This window comes from Petromyzon marinus, chromosome 30 (assembly GCF_048934315.1).
Source record: "Petromyzon marinus isolate PM22_M1 ecotype Great Lakes invasive population chromosome 30, UKy_Petmar_22M1.pri1.0, whole genome shotgun sequence".
Classification (NCBI taxonomy): Eukaryota; Metazoa; Chordata; class Hyperoartia; order Petromyzontiformes; family Petromyzontidae; genus Petromyzon; species Petromyzon marinus.
In genome coordinates this window covers 4,249,515-4,277,206 of record NC_133696.1, presented here as the reverse complement: position 1 = coordinate 4,277,206, position 27,692 = coordinate 4,249,515, and the positions used below count along the sequence as shown (strand labels likewise).

Here is a 27,692-nt window from a genome sequence, read left to right as displayed (position 1 = left end):
ATAAACAATACAATCAAACGGTGGTTTCCAACCTGTGGTCCGCGAGGCTGTGGGAAGTGGTCTACAGAACTGGCACAGATGCTGATTCCACGGAACATATTTTTTTTTCCGAGATGGCGACTTTCCATAAATGTTGGGTGTTGGCTGTGGCCTATGGGTCCAGAAATGTTTTCGAACCATTGGTATATAAAATATACACAACAAATGAAAGGGCTACATTTTAAAACTAAGCTTTGCTTGAGGGTACTTTTGAATGTCTGCTTCACTGGAGTTCATTTCACACGCTGTCTGAAAATACATCTTTAATTTTGGTCTTAAAATTGGTGATTTGTCGAATGCATTTATATTCCCAGGTGAAATGTTCCATGACTTCGGTGCCAATTTAAGCCACGGTTGCTTGACGATTGATCCAATTCACAGCGATGTGCCGTCGAGCAAAGGCTTAATGACGCATCAAGTCGTTAATTTTTAGTGATATATGCACCGAAGTGTGTGTACATTTTTGCAAATGTTGTTTGTAATGTATTCATCTCACAACTCCATTCACTATTTGCCACTGCATTAACCAGTGTCAAATATAAAAAAAAAACATCATCAAGCTGTGATTCGTGAATTAGCTGTTGTGGATTCACTCTTCAACACCGGTGGGCTAAAGTCGTGAACTATTTGTCTTTTGTCAACGTGACACCTTTTTTTGCTGATTGGCCGTGTCGGGTGGTGGAGGGTTACGACACATTTATAAATAACGCGATCTAACCCACAAACGTTTATTATGAATTATCTGTTTTGGTTTGGCCATGTAATGATCTTGCCACATTTGTGTTGTAAAACCCATCTCCACCTGACATGGCCAAACAAATTAAACTACCACCCTGTACGAGCGTTTTTTACGTGCAAATTGTCTCAGCTGACGTGCAAGTTGGAGAACTCTTGACAACCACGTTTGAGCAATTGGATTTGGACGTTTCGATTTGAAACCGCTCCAAGCATCCATCTTTAATTGTTCTGCAGCTTATCGGTGGGATGAAGTGCTAATAATTTTTCACGTGAGATTGTGAAGCTAGTGCAGGAATGCAATTGCTTGAAAATAATCGGTCTGAAAATTGTTTAATTAGGTGAATAGTGTCTACAAGCGGTGTGCTTAATTAAAATTTTCAGAAGTTAGTTTTATTTTACGTTCCTAGAAGCATAAAAGGAAATTTACGTGGGATGTAAAATATGTCAATACATTAAATCAACAATTACCAGCTGCTGCTGCTCAAGTGTTTACATTATTTTCTCTGGGTAGTCACTTTCATGCTTAAGAGACATGTTGATTATTGTTGATTTTATATGCAATTCCCCCCCCCTCCACAGCTGTTTTGGATTTCGAAAGCATCAGTGACCAAGCAGAAGCCATGTTTAATGGCGTGTAAGTATACTCGAGTATACTACTCCTTCAGCAAATAAGTGCATCGGTGTAAATCAGTGGTGGGCAACCTGCACCCCTTTTGGAGCCCCTCGTTGTGGCCTGGTCAAAGTGTGTCTATGAGTGAAGCCTGGTATCCTGACGAGTGCACAAGCATGATGTCAAGCTTACGGCCCACCTGAGGTGAAGGGGAGGGCTGCATGTGTGGCCCACAAACTAGTCGAGGTTGAAAAGGCCCAAGACCATTTTACACCAGAGTGGTGCACTTAACGAAAATAAAAAATAGTTGAATAGTGTAAAGGTTGGTCCTGTGATCTATTTCCTGTGGACGAAGATGGCAGAACTACTTTAAAGATTCGTTTGACCTTTTCAGCCATACACGGGGGGGGGGTGGAGGGTGGGGCGAGTTTTATTAGATTTTTGTACATAGTCGTTTGTGATGCGGCAAAGACCGGTGCCCTTGACACGCGTAAGAACCCGGATAAAATCACAAACAGCTGAATACTGGATTCGAACTCTGCATCGGTGGCACTGGCTCGGTACTGAGCTTCCTCCACGTGTAGATTTTATAACGTTTATCTAACAATGTTCTACAATTGTAAATGCGCGTGTGGTTCGTGTCATCGCCTCGGTGGTGTCGTGGGGGTTGGCAGGGAGGAGAACGCAGCTCTGGACCTGGACGAGGAGGGTGGCCGCATGTTTTTGCGGGTGCTGCTGCACCTCACACTACACAACTACCCCCCCCTCGTCTCGGGGGCCCTTCACCTCCTCTTCAAGCACTTCAGCCAGCGGCAGGAGGTGCTGCAGGCCTTCAAGCAGGTGATTTTTTTCCCACCCCCCCCCCCCTCACCTGCTTCAGATTGAAGGAAGCCCTTGTAATGTCTAGACACTTTAGGGGTTGCACAGGAAGAAATAAACTTCCTGTAAAGGCTCAAACCAAGATAGAGCATTGCACATTAAATGTGCTGGTGACATGCATGCAAGGCAAGCGCCCATCATGCTCTGTGTGACATTCATGCACGGCATAATGGGAGTTGTGCCTTCCTGCTGTTTGTAAGCGCACCTTTTTGTGTGGCTCTATAGGAAATGTGTGGGGAATGGAATTTAAATCGTACTAGAAGATTTTTTTTCATTTTTTTTTTACCAAGACGTGTGTTTGGATTTGAATTTGTATCGTCCTCCTCTCACTCTCTTCTCGTGCTTGGGCAGGTCCAACTGCTGGTGACGAGTCAGGACGTGGAGAACTACAAGCAGATCAAGACCGACCTGGACCAGCTGCGCCTTCTGGTGGAGAAGTCGGAGTTGTGGGTCCACAAGGGGCGGCAGGAGGAGGAGGGGGGCGGCGCGGACCTGGGGGGCCCGTCTGGACTGGGCACCGATGGGGACACCTCCCTGGTGAGTGAGTGCAGAGTTGGCAATCTGATTTCAGAATCCTCCACCCCGGAACAGCTAAAACGAGTATTTGTGGAGGGCTAACTCTCTCGGCCCACGTAACATCAATGGACCCTGCTCGGGACATGGAGCTTCAAATATTTGAGGAAGTCGATGCCCTTCCGTAAGTGTCCGGCTGACCTCCATTGACCTTGGTAATTGAACAATGGACATGGTCAGCGGGCAATTATAAAGACTCGTGACTTCATTCATTTGCATTCACAAATATGTAGTGGGAATCTTTTTTTAAAGTTATTTATGTGATGTTCTCCATTATGTTGTTGCCTGTAACGTCTGGCAACCCAACAAAGTAATTGTTAAATGCATAATTGCATGCTGCTAATTGAACGTGCTTGAATCTGTTTTTTGAATGCCTTGAGTATTGTTAGTAATTGTATTTTGTTCAATAACACATTGCCATTAAAACAAAAATAATTCAGCGCTGATGAAGCGAGTTTCTTAAGCTCTGACGCAATTAATTAAGACCTCGCTGAAATGTTTACGAACAAATGCAATCCAAATAAAAAATGGCTCCTTTATTTTGTAGGCTGCAGACAAATCTACACATACGAAGTCGGCTAACATCAAAAACTACACTACAATCCAAGAGGTAAGACGATTTTCTCATTGAAAGTCCACAGGAATATTTATTGTTTCTGCTCCCTGCCCCCATGAGCTTTTTGTTTGGGGGGGGGGGGGGGGCTCATCTCGCAGTAGATTGACAAAAGGGTTGTTTATGTGAATGGCGTCTTGCGGTGGCACAGCAGGTCTTGGCACCATGCAAGGGTTTTGCCATAGAAGCCCCCCCATGCATGGGTGAGTGGGAAAAAAAGCCAATAGGACACCTCCTAAGAATGGACAACGTGGAGCGTAACCTAAACTTGGCGACCAATATTATCCATAATAACGTTTTTTTTTACTTGCCGCATTTAACACCGGAAAAAAAAAAAAACCTTTACTAAACGTAGCCCGAAGAGAAATGTTGACGCTGCGTCGGCACGGACAACACAAAACTCCACACATTCGTCAATAAACCCTATCAGTTTAAAAAAAAAAAAAAAATCTGTAGCGGATAATGGGGGCCGCCCCCCCCCCCCCCCACCCACCCACCCTTTCATAGCAGAGAGACGATCCGTAGACGAACGTCGCTCGACCCCAGCGGTGTGCGTGCACACGAGTCTGCGCGCTCCCTTGCCCGCCCGCACGCCCCCGCAGGTGCTGCAGCGGCTGAGCAAGCTGTGCGTGCAGGACGGCTCGAGTGGCCGGCGCAACCGCAAGCAGCAGCAACGGCTCCTCCGCAACATGGGGGCGCACAGCGTCGTGCTGGAGCTGCTCGAGATCCCCTACTCCAAGGTGGCGATGCCCTCGATTGGCGATTTTTGTTGTCTGTCGTCGGGTTGCTTTGTTGCAAGGACTCTTGAGAATTGAAAATATTTGTTTGTGTTTTTTTTTTTTTTACTCGAGATTCCACTAATGCTTCTTGAGCTTATGAATCCGTTTAATTTTAATTTTAATTGATTGTTAAAAGCCAGACGAGGTTACTTCACCGCGGCTTCCTCTGCCTTGATGGGTCTTGCGCAGAGAATTTATCTGGCAACAGACGATCCACATACACGTGGGGCCTGACACTGAAACCTCCAGGCATAGTTACTGATTTTCTATTGAAATAAACCGTTGAAGTAGTCGTGTAAGGTGTGGTTAAGAACTACTCCCACGTCTTCCAAGACATCTGGTCAGTGTGGCGGAAGAGGCCCAAAATAGCCTCGATGTGGGGGGGGGGGGGTGGGTTTCAGAACCCTCCCAAGAACAGAGGGCCCTTATGCCAGCAGTGGCGTGAGCTCGTGATGTCAGGGCAGTACCATTTGCCACCTTTACCACAACCAAGTAAACTTGTATTTTCATTCCCTACCATCTCTACATACACGGACAAAACAAAAACACAGGCAGAAGACTTCCGAATGAATGACGTCATGAGGCTGGCCCACGAGTTCCTGCAAAACTTCTGCAGTGGAAACCAACAGAACCAGGCACTGCTCTACAAACACCTGCATCTCTTCCTTAGCCCCGGGGTGAGTTTGGCCCAGTGCGTCCGAGTTGATTTTTAAACTAGGTAAGACCTCAAGAGACCAAGCTAATCTCGTTGGCAGAATGTCACCTCTAGGGCATTCGTCTGCCAGTAGGGGGGGGAAGGGGAAGAGGCGATGTTTGCCAATCGTAAAATCCCAATTGAGTGATTTGCGGGTTATTTTCGAATTTGATAATAGTGGACCGTGATGCTGGCACACAAACGGGCCTGCTCTTGTGAATGATGTCAAGGGGATCTTTTTAATTTCGATCGTGAAGCAGATGGCGTAGTAGTAGCAGCATTATCGTTTGGTTGTCTTTCCCCCACACCTCCGATTAGCATGGTTGGCTATGTACGGTGCGAAAAAAAGTTCCACATCCATTAAACCTGCAGTAGTAACGAGGGCGGCCACTGGATTCGAGTCATGAACCTAGCAAACGTGCTGCGGCTGGGCCGTGTCAAAGGCCAGTTGGGAACTTCCAACCAGTAGGGGGGTGGGTGGGGGGAGGAGTGGAGGAGGGACGACGACATCATGAACATTTCCAGATTGTTCACGTCATGGCTCAAGTTTTCTACTGCATGCGGTGTGGCAATAACAATTAACGTCACCAAGAAATTAATGACAATTAATACTAAGTACCTTCAGACGTTGTGCAGCAACGACTTTCTATCGCACAATGCGGGGGAGACGGTGTTGTAGAGAAGAGCCGCAATGACCAATTACATAACTCTAAATTTTGATTTAAAGCTTTTGTGACTGCAGTAATTCATATTCTTAGCTCTTTCGGTAAAGGCCCGTTGAAAGGAAACAATAAAATAATAAAATATATATAAAACAAAAAAATATTTTATTGTTTCCCTTCAACGTGACTTTACTGAAAGAGCTAAGAATATACATAACTCTAAGCCATACAATGAAAATCGGGTTCAAATTGGGTAAGTGATTGAAACCGGAATGTCCCATCCAGCCGGACTGTTGTTTCAGCTCATCATTGTCAAATTAATCATCTGTTCCACGTTAAGACCATGTTTGCCCAAAAATAATTCAAAACCCAAGACCTCTCTTGTAATCAAGTGCTAAGCAGGTTAATGGAATGGGGACTCCCTTGGGTAAGCGTCACCAGGCTTCCCCTCGTCCACACCGGAACGCAAATGTGCCACGGCGTTCCCCGTGGCTTGTAAATGACTGACTGCCCCTCCCACACCCTGTGCGAGTAAAACTCCAAACTGGGTTGTTGATTAAATTGGCCTCATCCCCGCTGTTACATCCAACAATGCAGGCTTGCCATGTCGTAAATGTAAAAATAATCACGTTTCTCTTTTTACAAACAGTCGTAACCAATTGCACTTCAAATGTATACCGAATGGCATACGTTTTTGTGGTTAAAGAAAGACTGAGAAGTGGGGTGAAAGTTCAGATGTTGGTGAATATAAGACATTTTCTTTTTTCCAGACTTTTGTGGTGATCATGGGAACGGTCTTGGACCACTTTTAGCAAACTGGGTTCCGTTTGGAATATTTGGTCCAGGCCAGATCCTGCAGTTGTGAAGATGTTTATTTTTTATTCAGTGGTTATCATTAATATGCTATCAACCTGGGTGACCTGAATTCAATGCCATGGATAATAGCAATGGCGACTGATTATATAATTATCTGAACCAGTCCTGGATCCCCCACACTCCGCTGTAACCATCCAACACAGGCCAGCCTGGTCAAACAATTCCTGTGACTGGCACGGTGTGGGGGGGAAGGCCTTCATTCAGCAGTGGGATTGGCAAAATGTATCCTAGCAAATTTTACTCCGTTTTAAGGCACTCTTCCAAGAGGTTACTGAATTTGAATAATTGCTTAAAAAGAGATTCCTCCAAACAATTAAATTTTGCATCCATTCAGAACCCTTTGGCAACCTTCTTTGTCACCATTATCATCCTAGATTGAAAACGAATTTGTCAGAACTGATTTTTGTATTTAGTGTTTGTCCTTCCTCCACACCTCCCTGATTTTATCACGGTCGACTACGTACAGTGCAAGCCCACTCTTCCCCCCCCCCCCCCACCTGCCTTAAACCAAGCTGAAAAGTGTTCTTGCATGAGATCCGTGCAGTTTCTGTACCCCCCCTCACCCCGCTCATCTTGATTTGTGCTCTGTACCGGGCTCCTTTTTGCGTGTAAAAAAAAAAAATCGTTCCTCTTCCCTTCGCCTCTGGCCCTTGCTGCAGCTTTTGGAGGCGCGCACGATGCAGGCCATCTTCCTGAACAACGCGCAGCTGTGCGGCGAGGTGACGGACCGCGTGGTCCAGCACTTTGTGCGCAGCATCGAGACGCACGGCCGCCACGTGCAGTACCTGCGCTTCCTGCAGACCGTTGTGCGCTCCGAGGGCAAGTTCAACAAGAAGTGCCAGGACCTGGTGATGGCTGAGGTGAGGGGGGTGGGGGGAGGGAGGGGGGGGGTGGGTTGGGTGGGTGGGTGCCCCCAGCCCATCTCTCCTAGCCCACCCGTGCCCTGTTTGTTGCGGCTGCACCCGACTTAAGAGCCGCATGGCTCACAGGGCTATACCTAATAACTGAAATTTTAAACTTGAACATGCTAGAGGGAGCTCGAGAGAGAACTTGGTCTGCTCTTCCGTGCTGTATGTATGCTGAATTTTTTTCGCACCGTGCTAATCGGAGGTGCGGGGGCGGGGTGGAAGGACGACAAACTAAACGCAAAAAGCCGTTCTATAGAAATTCGTTTTTAAATCTCTAACACACCGCTTGTCGTGTCGCGTGCTGGACCCCCGCAGCTGGCGAGCGCCGGCGAGGAGGTACTCGTCTTCTACAACGACCGCACGTCCTTCCAGACGCTGCTGGAGCTCATGTGCTCGGAGCGCGAGCGCGAGGACCGCGCCGGCGCGCTGGCGTACCACATCACGCTCGTCGAGCTGCTCGCCTCCTGCACCGAGGGCAAGAACGTCTACACGGAGATCAAGTGCAACTCTCTGCTGCCGCTGGAGGACGTCGTCCGTGTGGTCGTGCACGAGGACTGCATCCCTGAGGTGCGGCATCTGCCCTGCCCACCTTCCCCACCCCCTGGCCATTTTGCCGCAGTTTCAAGCGCACGTAGCCTGGCACAAGCGCCGTGGTGACGCCCACCAACACTTGGTGGCGAGTGACGGTTGTTGTTGTTGTAAGTTTCAAAATAATGTGCGGCGGTGTGCGTGGCAGATCAAAATCGCGTACGTCAACTTCTTAAACCACTGCTACGTGGACACGGAGGTGGAGATGAAGGAGATCTACAACAGCAACCACATGTGGAACCTCTTTGAAAGCTTCCTCGCCGACATCGCCACGGTAAAAACGTCGCGGTGACGTGCGCTGGGGGGGGGAACGCTCTGTCGGCTCGGTGCTCGTGAGAATCTGAATATTTATTCTTACTGGAGGAATCCAATGTTAGCTAATGAAAGCTGTTTTTTTTCTTCACAGATTCTGATTGATTTCTGATGGGGGGGTGGGGGGGGTGGGGGGTTTGAATGTAGTGCCGGCGTATTTATATGGCTAATATAAGAATTGCCTCATAACCCATTCGTTTGGAATGGTTGTCACAAAATTCGGAGTTATTGGCCACTTAAAGGAACTGCTAAAGGTAGGCCTACCGACAGGTGACATCTTATCCAAGCCCGTGGACTACAACCAACAACATTAGCATGCAAGCAGGCAGACCAATGCATTAAGGGTGCATCTATTTTGGATAGGAGATTCGAGCGCACGAAGAAAATGTTTTCTCAGAAAACAAATTGAGACTCGGCGACGACCCGCATTGTATCCGCTCAACGCGGGGACCTGCAGGCTCGTGTAGAGATCCATTCCAGGCTTAATAGGTACTCTCTTAACAGTATTTTACCCCCCCCCCCCCCCCAAACATGTCATGGCTATTTAGGGCATCTTTATCTTTCGCTTCTGAATGTCCATCATAGGTGTGCAGCCCCAAGAAGCAGCGGACGCATGGCGACATCGCGCTGGAGACGTACATCTCGGAGACGGTGATGAGCATCGTCTCCTCGTTCTTCAGCTCCCCCTTCTCCGACCAGAGCACAAGCCTGCAGGTCTGACGGCTCGCACGCTATCACACCGCAGCGGTGGCATGGGCTCTGGTACAAGAAATACAATAGGCTCAGGTTCCCACCCCCGTGCCCTATCGCCGTCGGCTCTCGCCTCGCAATTTCCATGTGTCGATGGCTTTGAATTTTTAATTCACACTTTTGGTACAATGCAGGTCCGGGTGGGGAGGGGAAAGGGCACGCACACACACGCGCACACCTGCCAATCGCAGCCACCTGACTACGGATTTTTTTTATTTTGAATGCGACTCAACACGAGCCCAGTACAAAGCACCGGTCACAGTACGAGGGAGGAACAGAAACTCTAAGCGAAAACATGACATCGGTGTGCCAGGGCTTAACGAGGGGGAACATTTCAGGCTCTGCCCCACCCAAGTGGGGACATGAGAGCTTGTATAGGGGGAGGGAAGGATTGCTAACATTAGGGGGGGGGTAGAGAGGGGACCTGACTTTCCCACCCCTCCAGAGTCCCCCAACAGTCGCTGCCCTGGGCAAACTGCTACGTTGCCCATGCCTCAAAGCTGGCACTGCTAGGGCCCCCCAGCCCAACCACCAGTGCTTACCCCCCCACCCCCCACCGCTGCCTGTCTGTGCCTTGCCACTTTGGCCCTAGTGCAGTTTCACCGCCTGGACATGCAATAGCTATGCCACTGCTTGCACAGTGGGACGTGTGACTACCTTGCAAAAGATGGCCGGGTGGCTCTGGGGTAGGACCCTGAGCCAGTGCCACTAAGATTGAGTCCAAATATGTGATTAATCGATCTGAGATTAAACAGTGTTCTAGTGTCCTTGGGTTGATGTTCTCAGCCCAGTTGCAAATTATTGCTCGCAAAAAGTCAAATTAATAGTTCCACTTAATTCGGCAAATTTCTAGCTGTGAGAATGTACATGTTACTTTTGCTACGTGACGAACGTTACTCTTGCTCCACGTCTATCGGGTGTGCACGCACAGCGTGAGAGCCGTCGGTTTTAGCTCGTGTCGTTAATCGGCATTCGCTTGCATCTCTTAGCCCAGCACGCGCTCCACAGCCAAACGGGGGGGGGGAGTCGTAATGCTTTTTTGTCTTCGTTATGCGTCCCGCAGGCGCGGCAGCCGGTGTTTGTGCAGCTCCTGCAGGGCGCGTTCCGCGTCTACCACAGCCAGTGGCCGACCTTGATGCAGAAGGCCAGTGTGGAGGGCTGCATACGCTGCTTGGCAGAAGTCGGTCAGTACACCGCTGTGACCACAATTCATTTCTCAGCTTTATTCGGACGTGACTGCGTGTGTCACGGTTTCCTGCATCCGTCACACCTTGTTTGATTTGAAAACTAATTTTCTATGTTGACAACTTATATTTTTTAGAGCCTTTTGTTTATATGCTTAGTTTTTTCGGTAGTCAAAATAATAAAATATATATAAATATATAATAAATTATATAATAAAACATATATTTTATTATTTTGTTGTTTCTCTTCAACGTGACTTTACCGAAAAAACTAAGAATATGAATTACTGCAGTCACGAAAGCTTTAAATCAAAATTGAGCCTTTTGTTTAGTTTTTCCCCCCGCACCCCCCATTTTTAGCATGGTTGGCTACGTACGGTGCTTGGTAATAAGTTCTACATACAATATTCTTCTTGTCTTGCCATGAAGGTTTCTCCGCTCTTCTCGGCCTTTCTTGCCACAATTTCCATCTCATCTGTGGCTGTACTCTTTGTCTCTTGTCTGTCATTTAACCCAGCCGATCAATTTCTCCCCTTCTCCGTCCGTCTCGTGCGATCAAACCGTCGCAATATCGTTTGGATTTCTACACTCCTGTGGTTGGTAAAATTGGGGGGGAAAAATTTACAAAATGTCAGCATTCTCATCATCCGTAATCAATGCGTGATTTGAATTGACGGTGCCTCCAGACGAGCCAATCTCCATTGCTCCATATCTGGCATGGATATCTTATCTTGGCAGATTATCTCCTTTGGCTATTGTCTCTTCTCGCAACATGTCTCTAAGCTTGCTCACTTTGCTCACTTTGCTCACTTTCTTTTGTACCAATGAAATTTTTTTTTTTCAAAATGTCTTCTCCCAGTCCAAAACTTACATTTTTTTCAAATTATTTTAATAAAATTGTATTTTTGCACAGCGAAAAGCCGCACCATAGCGATCCCCGTGGACCTGGACAGCCAGGTGAACTCGCTGTTCCTCAAGCCGACGCACCTGGTGCAGAAGACAGCGTTGAACTGGAAGATCAACGCACGGGCCTGCGCAAGGGGGGCACGGGAATCCATCAGCGCTGCCTCCTGGGACTACCGCAACATCATCGAGCGCCTGCAGGTCTGAGGGCTGGCGTGTTACCGGTGGGGGAGCGTGTTGGTGGATCCGTGCCCAATGAGTGAAAAAAGACAACAACCCAGTTAAAATCTTAACTGGGGAAGGGTGGTTGAGAATGGTAGTCGAGGAAAAGGTCCTGGATATTGGAGGAGGAGGATGCGGGATTCATAATAAAGGTTTTTGGGTTAGATCGCGTTATTTATAAATGTGTCGTAACCCTCCACCACCCGACACGGCCAAACAGTCAAAAATGTCACGTTTACAAAGGACAAATAGTTCACTACTTTAGCCCACCGGCGGGATTTACTGCGGGTGTTGCTTGAGCCCCGCCGCGTGCATCTCTGCTCGCAGGACATCGTGTCGGGCCTGGAAGTTCAGCTGAGGCCGCTGGTGCTGGCTGAGCTCTCGGTGCTGGTGGACGTGCTGCACTTTCCCGAGCAGCTGTTCCCCGAGGGCTCGGAGGGACGTGACAAGTGCCAGAGCGGCGGCTTCATCTGCAAGTAAAGCTCCGGCCGCAACTCGCGACCGTTCCTCCTGCCCAGCTCTCCCGGCGTGTTTTTTAGGGTCATGCCGCGCCCCCCCCCGCAGTTCGCATCACATCCCTGGTGGGGCCGATTCGGTTGCAGGCTCTTACTTATCGAAGATTGAAGCAAGGGATGTTGTGCGAACGTGAAATCCAAAAGTATCAGAATTCTGTTCAAACCTTAACGCGAGGTGGAACCTAGACCAGCAACAGTGTGGGTCGGGCTGCATGTGGAGGTGTTATGGCTCGAAATATGGTGCTGGCCACGGTGGGTTGGTGGCATAGGAGCCAGAACTACCCGCAGACCCCACCCCCACCCCGAATGGGGTAGTGTTGACTACCTTGCCTGGTATACAGGAGGTCGTGCATTTGATTCCGATCCTGGCACCTGTCTGTTTGGAGTGGGGTTTGCATGTCCCTCTCCCCTTGGTCGTGTAGATTTATCTCCTCCACATTTTAGATGTATGTGTTTTAGAGTATTTGCCTGCTATTTAATATCCACGTGATAAGCCACTTCGTTAAGCTATCATTTGTGGCCAGGTCACTTCTGAAAAAGAGCTATATAGCTCAGTCTGCCTTACCTGGTAAAAAAAACAAAATGTTTAATAGTTTTAGTTTAATAGATCATGGATTTTAATAACTGAAGCCAACTAGTAATTCTACTCACTCTTGAAAGTAGGGTAGTGGTCATGCCATGACTGTTAAATTATTTTTTTTATTTCTCAGAGCTGGAATTTAGCCATGAAGAGCTTGGCTTAACCAAATAATGTGACCACCATCAACTTTGCACGCTTTGGCTGGTATTTTAACCTTGAATCTCAATGGTGTCAAAATGATTTTACTACTCCACGAAGGCAACGGGGGGGGGGGGAGGGCCCATCTTGTTTGTTTCCTCCTGTTCCAAGGCTCATCAAGCACACAAAGCAGCTGATGGAGGAGAACGAGGAGAAGCTGTGCATCAAGGTGCTCCACACGCTGCGGGAGATGACGCAACAGGACCTGGACTTCAAGGACAAGGTGGGTGGTGGGGGGGAGGTTAGGTGTGTCGGTTAAAGGAGGTGTGGTGTGTCTCTGGTGCGCGAGGTGAGTGGTGGTGGTGGTGTACGAGTGTGTTGCGTTGGTACGAGAGAGTCACCCACGCACCCATCACCCTGAGTAGATTGTGTGGTGTTCATTCGGGTGGGTGAGGTGTTGGCATAGTGGTCGTAATTCCAGGTGGGTGGTTTCGGAGTGTACATGGGTTAAATGTTTCAGAATGTGGGTGAGGTGGCGAGTTGTCCACAGTTGCCAAGTTCGTGATCAAACAATTGTCCATTTCACGAAACTTGGTACACTTACCAAATAGTTAGTATTTAGTTCTATGAAGATGGGGGCAGGTAGATGAGTGAATAGGTGATTTAAGGGTGGACCGATTCGATGGGATGGCTTTGTGGATTGATTCCTCTGGTGGGTGAATGGGCAGGTGTGTGTCTGCACCACAACGAGCAGAGCGCCGAGCGGCTAAAACACAGCAAGTAGTCAGGGGGCAGAGGTGATGCATCTGCCAGTCATTTCAGTTGGTCAACCCATGGGAAGTGGGCCTGTCTCGTGACTTCCTGCAAAAACGGCCTTAACGTGCACAAATGCCATGGTGACTTCACCGTCACTTAGTGCCCGATGGTTGTTGTTGCTGCTTTTGGGGACGACATTCTGCTGCTTGCAGGTGATGCATCTGCCAGTCATTTCAGTTGGTCAACCCATGGGAAGTAGGTCTGTCCCGTGACTTCCTGCAAAAACGGCCTTAACGTGCACATAGCCTGGGTACAAATGCCATGGTGACTTCACCGTCACTTAGTGCCCAATGTTTGTTGGTGTGCTGCTTTTGGGCACGACATTCTGCTGCTTGAATCGGAGTGTAGTGGATAACGAGTGGAGGCCAGCTCGGGGTAGTGGAGTAAAACCTGTCACCTTTTGCACAACGTTTATGAAAAATGTAGCTTGGCCGAAACTGACGTGATCAAGTCCCCTCCCTGATCACCCCCCCTCCCCCAGCCTGTGCTCTCTGCCTTTTCCACTTCTGCCGTTGTTCTACATCTCATGGTGATTGGTTGATTTGTTAAACCCTAACTTGTGAATGGTGAGAACCAAGAAGTGGTGTCGGGGGGGGGGGTTTGAAAATCAAAGCGTTGATTGTGATCCCGACCTCCGGCATCTTTTGAGGGTACTACACCCTTGGCATCGCTCGAACGCTTGGCAAAGATGGGAACGATCCACAGGGGGCGGCCTTGTCAAGCACATGCGTTCGTACTACGTTTTGAATGTGTGCGATTGTGTGGGGAGCGGTGGTGCAGCGGCGAATGCGCACCGCACTACGAACCCGGCGACCAGAGTTTGATGGCAGCCAACATCGGTAACGAATATCCGAACCGGGTCGAAGGGCTTTCCCTAGGTTGACTCGGCCTCAAATGAGTACCGAGTGTGGTGTGTAAACATCAGCACGAGTGAGACAAAGGTGGCCCAGCATGGTGCTGGCCACCGACCCCCCCCCCCCTCGTGTGTGGTACGGTCTTTAATAGGTGCTCACGAACAGTGCTTGCCCCAACAGTCTGTTTAAATGCTATAAGGTGGCATTTTTTTTTACATGTGATTGTGTCATTTACACACGAACATTTTAAAGTTGTGTTGTGAAATGATATGTGCTCACCACCTAATAATACTGCATTACCACTTGATCGCTTTTTTCCATTGCAAACCGGCTGCGTTTGTCGGCTATAAAGAATATTCCAGGGATAACTGGCCTGGTCTAGTGATGCTATAGTGCGCACATCGTGAGCGTTATTATACATGTGCACTTACTGAATGGGAACAATATGGGGCACACCTTTTTTTAATTATGCTTTTTACTTATTTACAAGTAATGTTGAAAGTGTAATAATGCATTGAATCTGGCTCTCTCCATCCTCTCAGTCTGTGACATTCAGTCATGCTAACTCCCATGAAGATGATCCAATATATGTTACATTTTCATGTTAACGTGTTTGCAATTAGGCACTTGCTATATGAAAAATCAGTCAAATTGATGAAGCTATCACTCCGTGGCCTATGTGGTTTTCATCCTAATAGATAAAAAAAATAACTTTCCATTAAATTATGGCACCCAATTGAGGCGCTGTCAGCTTCAAAACGTCTATCTGCTAATCGTCATCACTATTATTTTACCAGATAAGGCCCACTAATCTTTATAGTTTTTTTAGAAGTGACCTGGCCGTAAATGATCGTGGACATTCATAGCAGCAAAATACTCTAAAATGCGTGTTTCTAAACCATGCCCAGTAAACTGCTAGACGAAAGCCCCTCCCCCCTGAGCTTGTGGTACTCTTGCACGTATATTTATTTTGCCGCTAGATGGCAGATGCATCACACTTAACAAAGATGACCGGAGCCCGTGCTCACCCGCACGAGAAGTGTCCAAGATAGAGGCCTCGTCGTGCGGACGACTGCTGTATGGACTGAACTGTGGCACTTCTTTACGAGTGGTCGGCCAGTTGATGCTTTGACTCGAGGTCCCCATCTCTCATGCTGGGAGGTTGATTTTTTTTTAAATCGCAGTCAAGTAGGAATTGACTGGGTGCCGTGGTGGCGATGTTAACTGCCTCGCCAGGTAAACAGGACGTCGTGGGTTCGATCCCGACCGTGACGATGCTTGTATATTTGGAGTTTGCGTGTCTCTTTCTGGTGTCGTGTGACTTCTTCTCCGTGTCCTCTGGTTTTTCCCTCCACATTTAGAAACATGCATTTTTTAGAGTATTTGGCTGTTATAAATTCCCACGTGATAAGCTACTTCGTTGAGCTATCGTTTGTGTCCAAGTCTCTTCTAGAAAAGAGCTATACAGTAAAACCTTGGATTGCGAGCATAATTCGTCCCGGAAACGTGTTTGTAATCCAAAGCACTCGTATATCAAAGCAATCGTATATCAGTTGTGATCACGTGACGCTCGGCAGACAGCGTATACGTACTGCTCGTATTGCAAGACCTCGCTCGTTTATCAAATAAATGTTTATTTAAATGTTTTGCTGGTCTTGCAAAACACTAGCAGACCAAGTTACTTGCATTCCAAGGTTTTACTGTATAGCTCTGGGCCTTAACTGGTAAAATATACAAATTGTTTCAGATTTTAGAATTGAGCATGTATTTGTGGCCATTGGGGAGAAATATGGCAACTGTTTCGTTCAATAACCCATGACAAGTCTCATCCGAAGTGCCTGTCTGGTGCCAAAAGTGCTGATGGAAGATCATAAAGCAATGTTTGTGCCTTATTTACTACATGCTCTGGAGCATTCGGCGTATTGCCCGGACCTAGCTCCTCCAGCCTTCCCATCCCATTGGAAGTTCTGAAAGAAGCTCCACTTTAAAAGTGGTTCGACATTGATGGGGTTGTGAAAGCGGTGGTTCCGTCATGGCTCAACAACCATCCAAAATACTTCTGCGCCGCTGGCATTGACAATCCTATCGGTCACTGGAACAACAAGTGTTTTTTTTTAAATAATATTTTGTGATGCGCAGAGAAACGATCTGTTTGATCGTAGGAAGTGTTCTGGAACTGTATGATCTCCGCTTATTAAAAAATGCTCCCACCTGATATGGTGGCACTTGCACTTAACATTTCCTTTTTGAGTTCTCACGATTTAGACGTCGATTTCATCGTAAGCAGCTACCTTGTTCGTGGTCGATTGCTCGAACACCTATTAAAAACAGCGGCCGCACCCACATCCTGCCTCCCCCTGAAGGCTGTAAACCCCTGTCCAAGCCACGCCCGGCATTACAAAGCTGACGTCAATTGCATCGCCCATCTCCTCCCATCCAGTGACACGTGGGAACACAGGTGAGGGTTAAAAAACATTTTTCCTCGGCAACAGTTTTTGTAATCGCCAATTTTTTTTTTAACCGATGAGAGCGGTTTTGTTATTCATAACTTATATAATCCACTACCCCGTCGCCGCTTTCCATTGACCTACAGTCGTGCTGCACCAGCAGGAGCTGCGTGCGCGCGACTGCTGATGGCTCGGCACGCGATTGGCTCGAAGACTCGCAAATCTAGGACGCGCTCTGTTGCATAACCTCTCCCCCTCGTGTCCCCCCCCCCCAACACCGAGCCAGGCACGGCCAAGCCCCGTCCCACGCGGTTCGATTGTTAAAATGTAAAAGCCTGCACTTTGGCGTGACCTGCTTCAGCCAGACGGAACCGCTCTCTGAAAGGCGACTGTTTCGCCAACCTGGGATTTTGTGACCTTTATAGTTTATCCTCGGCAATTAAAATATTCTATCGCTACTGCCAGATTGTGTGCGCGTGTGGAGCGGTGTTGGGTGTGCTGTTCTACAAACCAAATGACAGGTTTTTTTTTTTAAGTTACCAGGCATAGATTTCACCAGGTAGGTAAGTTGTCAGAACCTGTCCTTGGCCGCCGCTAGGATGACTTGGCCTCAAACGAGTACCTGCTGCGGTGTGTACAAATATTAGCAATGTGGTTACTGGTCCACACCAGCCTCGTGCGCTGTATCGACGGCCAGTGCTCATGAACAGCACTTGCCCCCTCGCCCCCCTCAACAGCCTGTTTGGCTATTTGGGAATCCTTGTGTTTTGCCTTGTACATCGCTGATGTAATAATGTCGGTGTCATTTCCCCCCCCCCCCCCGTGAACTGAATGAAAATTCAGGCCCATGCTACATGATTGAAATTCGATCTTAAAACTTTGCTTCTTTCGCATATTTACAATGGCATTACCAACCGTGCAAACGGGCATGCTGGGCGTTGTACTAATTGCACAACCGTTGTGTGCTGTGCCAGCCTTTTGGCTAAGAGCACTTGCATCTGCAGTCTTTGCAGACCGAATTGGGGGAGAACTCGTGTCGTGAAGTAAATCGTCAAAGTATTGTAAATAACAACCATCCAACAATGTGTGCGGTTTTCATAGTGATTCACGTACGAAGCAATACAGTTACTCACTCATGAGTTCACCTGGCCTCATCTCAAACAAGTTTTAAAACTGTCTACGGGCCCCCCCCCCCCCTGCATCTTCACTGAGCATTTATGTCTTCAGAGTTTCATACCCAAGAAGGCACAGTCACAGATCCGCCGTTGACGGGAAGAAACTCAACTCGGGCACGTCGGTCCGGTTCGCCAGCTTTGATGCCTTTACGTGCTTTTATTTCACTTGCTGCCTGTTCATCTTCTTTGGTTCTTTCGGTAAAGTCACGTAGAATTAGAATAAAATAATAAATAAAATAACACAATTCTCACGACGTTTCGGCCACGGCACAAGTGGCCTTGTGAAGAAGGCCACTTGTGTTGTGGCCGAAACGTGGTGAGAATTTTATTGTTTATTTTATTAATTTATTATTTCATTCTCATTCTACGTGACTTTACCGAAAGAACCAAAGAAGATGAATCCTTGCAGTCACGAAAGCTTTAAATCGAAATTTGCTGTCTGTTGTTTGTTCTTGTATCCTCAAATCTTGTAACTCAATTTTAACCCACTTCCCAATGTGTTATCGACTGCAAACTTGGTATACTTAAGTCCTACTGCTGACAATACTATATTCTATCATAAAAAATATATTTTGAAACATTATTTTTTTGTATGTTATGTTGTGGCTTGGGTCTCATTGTCCACGATCAACTAACGTTGGCTGTAATTGCCCACGGTCCCTTACGTTATGCCCCACGCTTTTATTTTTCGTCAGTTTCAACAACGGTATATTAAACGTATATAATGCAAAGTATTTGAACATAATTTTTTTTTTTAGTTTATTACATTTCATAAAAGTGTTTTTTAAATATATTTTTTATTTTGTTTTTTGCCATCTTGAGGGGCGGCGGCGGCGGAGCCTCGTTTTTGTGTTTTCACCTTGCAGGGGATGATAGAAACCCTCACGCGGTGGTGTAGAAAATTGTCAGTGACCCGCCGGCCGTGTCTCCCTCCTCCCACGCTCCGTTAATGTGTAACGCGATGATTGCCTGTGAGCTCTCGCCGAGACCCAGGCGGTGTCAGTCTCCGACGTTTTATTAGCGTGCGGATATTTCTGTAGGATGCGTGTCTCTCTCTCTATCGGGGCGGCCCCACTCCGCGTGGGGGGAGACGCGCTCCCGTGGCCGGTTTCGTTTGTGTGGGGGGGTTTTTTTTATTGCCGTGTCGGGCGTTTCGGGGCTAACTGTGTGTTCATTGTCGCGAGAGACGTCTCTTGTTGGCACGTCCGCCTACGATGCGTGGCGTTGGCGCAATCGCAGGATTTCAGACCCTCCACTGTCTATAAACACCCGGGGGAATTACTGCTCTGCGTGACAGAGGACAATTAATTTGGCTGCTCCTCAGCAACGCTCTCGCGTAGATTACACCATCGTCATCCTCCTCCTCCGCGGCAGCAGCGATTGCCTATCCACTTGTAGATGAAAGCCTCTGCATGCAGACACCGTCTCTCCATTGTCTTTTTGATGCACCAATTCGTATAGCTCTTGCACATGAGCGGAGTTCATCGCTCCATTTCCTGCTGTGGTCATGCTTTTTAGACGCATTCCCTCCTTTTGGCTGCTATTTGGTCGGCGGTCTCAATTGTCCATCGGTCGTCGTTATGTCCAGATGTCTGTCCCTACCCAAGACCATTTGCTTTTTCTTAATTGATAATAAAAGCAGGTTACTGTGAGCTTGTACGAATATAAGTTTCATTAATCCGTCTGAGCATTTCATTAAATGTGCTGTTTAGTAAAATGTGCTGAAGTTTTTTCAAATCGGCTTTTGCAAGTGGTGGTCATGACGATGTTGAAGTTCCCACTGAACAGATGGCATTCAATTATAGCTCCTAAATGATGCAGAATTCTGGTTAACTTATAAGTGTACTCTGTTTTTTAGTTAAATGCGTTAACAGCAGGTAGTCTCTCATTAGGCAGTTGGGCTGCTCCTAGGGTATTTTCGATGCAGCAATAAATCGGGCAGTTGTCGAGACTTGTGATTGGCTGATTGCTGTTCATAGTCGAGATTTCGTTCGCGAACGTGGTCTCCCGCTCTCACAATTTCTCTTTGACCGACGCAGTTATACCAACGGGTGAAGCGGGGGGGGGGGGGGGAAGGGGGTTACGTCATCCCCTGAGAATGAAACAGTGGGTGGTGGTGCAGTCCCTGGGACTTTCCTCTACTGGGTAACCTTCAATGTCACAAAAATACAAGGTCCCACGCATGACTGCGCGAGCAAATCTTCTAACTGAACAACCCCCCCGCCCCCACATCCGCCTAATAAAGAAAACCTCAATTTGTTTATGGGCAAACGTGCAGAGAGCTGCGTCACTCCACCCACCACCTGAATTCTCACACGGTTTTTTTTACGCATTTTAATGGCACGTTGCAATATGCCGCTCAGTTAGCTTTAAATTTCGCCATTAAACCGATTTAAAGTTGTTGGAAGCACAATTATGCATGATATTATTATTATTATGCCTCTTTAACGCTTTGGTTTAGTTGCCTGTTAAGATGCGAGCTGTCATCTTGTGGGGCAGTTTGGTCTCTTCGTGGGGGGGAGAGGGGGGGGGTCAATTTGCAAGCCTAAGCTCAGAAGCGCCTACGCTTAAAGGCAGCTCCTCAAGAGGTTGTTTATTTGGACTACCCTTACACGCTGACCGAAGCATCTTGGAAGAAGTAGGATTACATTCTAAAACATAGCGGGAATTCTTATTGAAGGACAATCTGGTCTAATAACTTCATTCAATTCTTAATTATTAGCCCAACTGTTGTGCGAACGGCGAACATGCTTGGAAACCGACACTTTGTTTTGACCTCTGTGCACAAGGTATTATGCATCGAGTGTATTTAATTACACGTGCATACTACGATGCTGTCGTTTTGATTCCAAGCAGCCAACCAACACTGAACCCCCGTAGGTGTGAATGCGTTTTTTTAAAACGGCAATAAAAAGTCAATTTTGTGGGGGGTGGTGGTAGTTAGAGTGAACTCGAAGCCATTAAATCCAAGTTTAAGCCCCCCCCCCACCCCCCTTTGAGCGACTTGTTGTGGCGATCCCACACAACTCGTGACTCACACTTGCCTCATTGTGCTGAGGTACCCACGGCTTCTCTCCCCAACGATGTTCTTCTCTTCCGTCTCTTTTTTTTTAGCGTTCTACGTTTGTGGCTTGGTTTGTTCTTGCTTTCTGGAGCACGGCCTTGCTTTATTTTTTTGTAAAGTGCAAAAGCTTCCCCATGAAACATTGTTATTTATTTTTTTGGCACGTGTTTTCCACCTTCCTGCTGGTGCCTCTCCCCCCGGTGCTGAGATTCGCTTTGCGTTGCGGCTTAAATGCTTTGGCATAATGCCGGTCTCGCGACGTGCTGCGAGCGTATTGTTTGTGCCCTTTTTGTCTTTGTTTTGCTTTATAAATTACTTAATTTGCACGTGCCAGGGGCGTGCTTATTCCCCCCCCCCCTCCGTTCCCATTTACCTCCCACTCCTGTGTCTCCGAAATCTCACAGATTGGGTATCGCCACTAATTAGGAGTGCAACACCTTTAAGGGCTGCCAGAAAAATCAATAACAATAATAATGGTAGTGATTTATAGATTCGGCGCAAATGAGTGTCTGGGCCCCCGATGCAGGGCGACTGTGCCAGCGTGGGCGAATTCGCGCCTGCCAGCGGGGGAGAAGGGGGGCGAAGGGGGCAACGGTTGGGGGGGGGGGGGGCGGGCGGCGGGGACTGCGATGGTCTCTCTCGTTAGACAGAGCTCGTTAACGTCGTGCTCGTTAAAGTGCCCCCCTCGCTCGGTGGGTGGGTGTGGAGTCGGCGTGCGGGGGGCGGGGGGGGGGGCTTTGGCGGTCTCGCAGGGCGCCTCGCCGGGGCTAGTGCCGGCATCCCTTTGTTTGCGCTAATTCGGTGACGAATCGTTGCGGCACTGTTTACTAATAATTGCAAAGCTGTATAACGAGCGGGTAATCAGTTTGTGCGTCCGTCTGATTTTTTTTTTCTGGAGATCCCTCTAATGAAACTTGTTTTGTGCGAGTGTCCGCATTGGGAGCGTTTGTAATCCTGCAACCTTTTTCTAGTGATAGAAATCTGCTGTTGTAACTTGGTCACGATTAAGATTCAAGCTTCAGTTCTTTCCTTGAACTTTGCGGTGTACGTAGGCTGCAGGGGTCCCATGAACCCATTTGAACAGTATACCTACACAAATACCTAAAACATTGATCTTTTACATGATTTAAAGTATAGATTGCGAGCCAAGAATCCAAGAGATCGAGATCTCTGCATCCGATTTGATGCATTGTTTTGGAGCGTTTTGGCCACTTTTATTTTTAACAATTTTTTTTGTGACATGGGAGGGAACCCCAGGGTCCCCTGCCAGAGTGTAGCACTGGGACATCCACACTCGAAGCCTCCACGGAACCCCCGCTTGCTGTACTGGCCATCTCTTGGGGCCCTGTAGCAGTTATAGTTTCACAAACTATGATCCACCCGCATTGTCGCCAACCATTGATCTATCTACCTGCTTGATGTAGGGCCCCAATGCGCTGTATCGCGCACTTGGCTCGCCAAATTTGCAGAAGAATATTAACTCGCTCGTACACGCATTGCATCTGTGTACTGCTGCGCGCAACAACAACAAAATACCCTCCGGCGTGGCAACCTAAGGCCTGTTGAGCCGCCCCATGTCTGGTGAATCTCATTAATGGCTTCGTGCAGGAGAGACATTTGAGAAATGGCTTTTACGTAATTGTTTTGCTTGCGTAAAGATGCCTGGGAAGTATTCGCATATTGAGCGAGATTAGGGGAATTACTGTTTCCTTGCAAAACACGATTGATATTAAATGGACTGCTGCAAATCCGAAGCCCGCCTACAGATGTAAGGTTCTACTGAATGGTGTGGGGTTTGAGTTTTTGAATCTTTATTATAAAGGATGTTGACATAACCAGATTTTAATCTGTTAGCTGTTTGTGTTCAAGTCCCCTGGAAAATAGCTTTATTATTAAATTTAAGGAGCACTGTTGGTAGATTCGAAGTCTCCGTGCCATCCTGTAATGGTGTCTTAATTACACACTGGAATGGCATCGATTTTGCCACGTGTTTTTTGACCATGCGGTGGCTGAGCTATCTCCCACTCCTCTTTACCCACCCAGATAATTGAATTAATCCTTATGATTTGGTCACGATTCCATTCGAGAAAAGTTGTTATTTGACAGCGCTGATATGATTTGTATTTATTTAAACAACATAGTAAAAGTAATAATATTAATCGCATACACACATGATTTGATGCGTGTTGCCGTGAGCTTTATGTAGTCGTGAATTTCTTGACAAGCCCCAATTTGGCATGCTTGAAGATCAATTTGTTACTTCATATTTGTATATCATAACCTGAAAGTTCACAAATGTACAACTTATAATTTTCCCCAACTTCATTTCTTGTGCTGCCTCCATGGTGAATCTTCCGCTTGTGATAACCTTCGTTTAACTACCAAGCGACCAGCGTGAACGTGGTGAACAGAAATGATTCGCAAATTGAACCTGCAACTTTTGTTACATGTAGCACAGGGCTTTGGGAACCCTTCGGCCTATGTGGCAGGCTTCATTTAGTACTACCATCACGAGGCCTACCACTTCGAAATGGCCTGCAAAATAATATTTTTCTATCCCTGCAAGCATCTTAGCCGCACTTATCGAGTACTAGAGGAATATATTTAATATGGTTTCTCATCTAGTTTTTCTTCCAGGTTCTGTTCTGATGGTGTCCACGAACAGACCTGGAAGAATAACTGATGATGTACGCGTACGTCATCGGAACAGCGAAAAGTGTTAAGAAGTTTCGCAACACTTGTAGCGTTCACACTGAACATCATTCCGAACGGTGCGCTTGCACAACCTCGAGCTGTACGGCAAACGACTGCAAAAACCTGGAACCATCTGAATAATAAGACCACCCACCCCGTATCCTTCCCCACTCCGTACTGTGCACGCTCCGTCTCGGGTGCAGGGCGAGGCGTTGCGGCAGAACCTGCTGCTGCGTTACTATGGAGCCTCCGTGGTGCAGACGGGACATCGAGACGGTGGGGGGGCCTCGCACCTGGGGAGCGGCGGCGGAGGAGGAGGAGGAGGAGCGGCGTCACGCCCAGTCGGAACGGCCGCGGGGAGCGGTGAGGACACTGCACGTGGACACAGCACGTGTCGAGCAGCGTGGGACGACGATGATGATGATGATGATGCTGGAGGCCACGTGGGATTTAACGAGGGGGCGGGAAAAAAAACCCAACCGCTTTCGCTTGCATTAACAGCCGCATGTCTTTGTGTATTTTGAGGCTGGATCTCTTTTGAATTGTCGCATCGGATTGACTGACGGCTGCAGATAGCCCCTGCTGCAAAGTCTTTCATAAGAGTTCCGGCATAACCACAATGAATGTGAAAGAATTAAGTTATTAACTGCTAAGCCAGTAGAGAGTGTGTGTGTGTGTGTGGTGGGGGTCGTGACGGTGGTTAGCTTGCTGTGCTCTGAACTCAATAACCTGAATTTGTATTCTTTGGGTCTTTTGGTAAAGTCATATAGATGGTTCAAAATATAAAAATATGAACTCCTGCAGTCACGAAAGCTTTGAGTCAAGATTTAACCTGAACTTGATTCCTGACTGTTGGCTAACATCGCTGGCAGGGTGATATCTGAGCCAGTGAGGCTTGGTGCTGGCCACATACCGCCTCCTCCTTCATAAGTTGTGCCGGCCTAAATAGGCACTTGCTAACAGCACTTTCCCCAACGGTCTATAATGCTTTCACGGAGAATATTAGTTTTTTTTTGTGTGGTATTGTGTGCGTTTCATATGTATGACAATGTAGTAGGTGCACACCACCCCCTCGTGCCAGCCCTCATCGCTACTCGCTAAAAGTGTTTCTCCAACAGTCTCTAATCCTATGCAGGGGGGGGGGGGGATGATCGTGTGTGGGTTTTTTTTTTTAGCGTGTGCGTGTAGTATAATTTGCGAGCGTGTAGATGCATGCCTGCTGTGAGAATGTTAGGTGCTCGTGTGCACTCACGTGCGTGTGGCGCGAGAGGTAGGGGCCATGCGGAGCATCCGCTCACTCGGGCGGCGTTGCCGCGCCTGCCCCGAGGGCACGTGGACCACGCACGTGGGACCGCATGTGCGTCCCCCCCCACCCACTCCCATGAGGTCGACGCGGTCGCTTTTAATTGGGGCATTATTTTCACTTGGCAACAAGACTCCAGCACTGGCTCCAAGAAGAATTTGTGTGCTTGGGTCATGAATGGATGGATAGATGATGGAATGAAACAGGTGTGGGTTAAGGAGTGAAACCTGCCGGCTGGTAAACACATGGGGTTGGAATTTTGAGTTCAAACTTTTAGATGTTTTTTGTTTGTTTGTTGAACGGCGTTGTCTCATTTGAATGTGAAGTTAAGTAAAGTTTTTAATGACTTGGCAGTGACGAAGCCTTTGAAATTGATCTTCTCACTTTTTATATTTGATCATTTGTGTTTTTTGTGTTGCTAACTGAGTTACGGGTGTGGGGGGGCGCTCTCTGATTTGGATTATCAACCCCGGGCACTGCTCATTCACTCAACAGTTTACATTGCCTGGCAAATGTCATGATCCCCATTTTATTTTTTTCTAAATCGTACAGCCAGTTGTCATCAAATGCAAGATTTTGCTCAAAACATCCTCCAATGTACTCACCCTAACCTGCTTCCTGATGGCGTTCACACATGATGCCCTAATCGTGCGGACACGTCAGAAGGAAAATAATTTGTCAAGGATATAACGCAGCAAAACTGACATTACACCGGGTCATGTGGGGCAGGTGAGAAATCAGATTTTTTGAAGCAAGATGGTCCTTTTGTTGGGTTGGGCTAAAGGAAAGAGGACATGGTGGGAATGACAAGGAACACAGGCGAGCAGAGGTCAGAGCTGGAGCTTGATGGTTGTCGAGAAGCTGCAGTTGTACAAAGCCGTGGAGAGAATTTGTCTTTGGACATTAATGAATTCGCCCCCTTGCATGAAGCGTTCATTTGTTGCTTATTGGCGGTCACTCCTTCCTTTGTAAAACATCTATTTTCTGCATTATAGCGATTGCAACACCTCTTAGCTGCCTCATTATGTCCAAATAAGAAACGATACAATCTTGTACGCACTATTTGCTGCCCGTATCATAAATGCATTAACATGCGTTTTTTTATTTAATTTATGCATCGTTACGTGCCAACTAACCAACCATCTCCCACCATTTCACGGACACGCGCCGATGATGTTTAGGGTAAGGACTGTGGGGGCAGCGATGGCACAGTGGTGTTAGAGCACTGGCAACAGGAGTTAAATCCTGGTCTGGCCAACATCGGTGGCAAGTGATAGCCGCCAAATTAGTCCTGGGTTCCCCCCCCCCCCCCCCCCCCACGACACCAACTTGAACTGACTGGCGTGATAAAGTGTGTGGTCCAAGCGGGGCCTCGATCTTAACAGTGGATTGACAAAGGCCTGGAAATTATTGTTATTCTTAATTATTAAGAATCCTTCACATTTTCCGTGTGTGCGTTTGTGCACGTTTGTCGGCATTACTTTCACATCCAGGCCAAGCCTCCGTGACCCCGGCATTGCTCAACCGCTCCGAGATGACCCTCGCCAGCATCCAATGCCACCTGGACCAAGAGGGGGCCTCTGACCTCGTGATCGACCTCGTCATGAGCACGACGAGCGATCGCATCTTCCACGACAGCGTCTTGTTGGGGATTGCCCTGCTGGAGGGGGGGAACACCACCATACAGGCGAGTCATCGTGATCTCTTAAAATGATGAGAGGAGAGGAAAAACCATCGCAGTGCAAGCCGGGAAATCCTTTGTTTATTCAAGAGGGGTAATGCAGCGGTTAGGGCACTGCGCTACGAACCCGGTGGTCAGAGTTCGATTCCTGCTCACAACACCAGCGACGATTATCTGAATCGTTCCTGGGCCTCCCCTAGGTCCACTCGGCCACCAAATGAGTACCTGGTGCGGTGTGTAAACATCGCCACTGGGGAGACGACAAAGGTGGCCGGCCATACATTGTGCTGGCCACCCCCCCCCCCACCCCTCGTGTGCAGTGCCGGCCTGCATAGGTGCTCGCTAACAGCACTTGCCCCAACAGTCGGAGGGGGCGGGGGGGGGGTTCATTGTCGTCTTTGTTTGATATCCAGGTGAGTTATTTCTGTTGCGCAAGGTCTCCTGCAGTTCTTATCTGTGTGCTTGAAGATGGCACGGAATTCTCTGCCGGCTCGCTTTGTATTGTACAATGTTGCGTGCACACGTGCGCAGTGCCTTGTTTGTCATTCTACTGACAAGGGCCTATCGACACCGTGCCGGGAAGACCGCATTTCACCAGGCTGGTCAATAAGGGTCAGTAGAGTCGGGGGGGGGGGGGAGGGGGGGCAGCATGGATGTGGTAAGCGGTAATGCAGCGGTTAGTGCACTGCGTTACGAACCTGGCGATCCGAGTTCTATTCCTACTCACGACCAACACCAGTGACGATTATCTGAATCGTTCCTGGGCCTCCCTAGGTCCACACGGTGATCATAGACTTGGAAGCATGTAAGCCTATGACAACCTGTTTGTCTATGGTGGTCACCCTATTTTTAAAATTTATTTTTATGTAACCAGGTTAAGGCCCACTGAGCTATATGTCTTATTCAGAAGCGATCTGACCACAGATGATAGCTCGGCGAAGTGGCCTATCCTGTTGAAATTTATAGCAGCAAAATACTCAATGAATTTTTGTAAATGTGGAGAGACAACCGGGAGAGCATGCAAACTCTAAAAATACAGACGTCAGGATCGGGATCAAACCCACGACATCCTGCATACTAGGCGAGGGAGTTAAC

The 27,692-nt window shown here is 47.8% G+C and overlaps 1 protein-coding gene across 3 annotated transcripts in view; it reads left to right on the top strand.

Moving 5' to 3' along the window:
- The window catches only part of LOC116947491 (inositol 1,4,5-trisphosphate-gated calcium channel ITPR1-like), a 144,953-nt gene that overhangs the window by 57,923 nt on the left and 59,338 nt on the right, over positions 1-27,692 (top strand). For all 3 annotated transcript variants that reach the window (XM_076070630.1, XM_032963298.2, XM_076070629.1), the window contains exons 25-40: positions 1,357-1,411; positions 2,062-2,227; positions 2,618-2,803; positions 3,387-3,449; positions 4,055-4,192; positions 4,783-4,908; positions 7,123-7,323; positions 7,687-7,938; positions 8,108-8,233; positions 8,857-8,985; positions 10,085-10,205; positions 11,119-11,309; positions 11,658-11,806; positions 12,735-12,846; positions 23,817-23,976; positions 26,410-26,603. In XM_076070630.1, the coding sequence (XP_075926745.1) occupies positions 1,357-1,411; positions 2,062-2,227; positions 2,618-2,803; positions 3,387-3,449; positions 4,055-4,192; positions 4,783-4,908; positions 7,123-7,323; positions 7,687-7,938; positions 8,108-8,233; positions 8,857-8,985; positions 10,085-10,205; positions 11,119-11,309; positions 11,658-11,806; positions 12,735-12,846; positions 23,817-23,976; positions 26,410-26,603 (2,369 nt within the window). The remainder of the gene's footprint in view (positions 1-1,356; positions 1,412-2,061; positions 2,228-2,617; positions 2,804-3,386; positions 3,450-4,054; positions 4,193-4,782; positions 4,909-7,122; positions 7,324-7,686; positions 7,939-8,107; positions 8,234-8,856; positions 8,986-10,084; positions 10,206-11,118; positions 11,310-11,657; positions 11,807-12,734; positions 12,847-23,816; positions 23,977-26,409; positions 26,604-27,692) is intronic.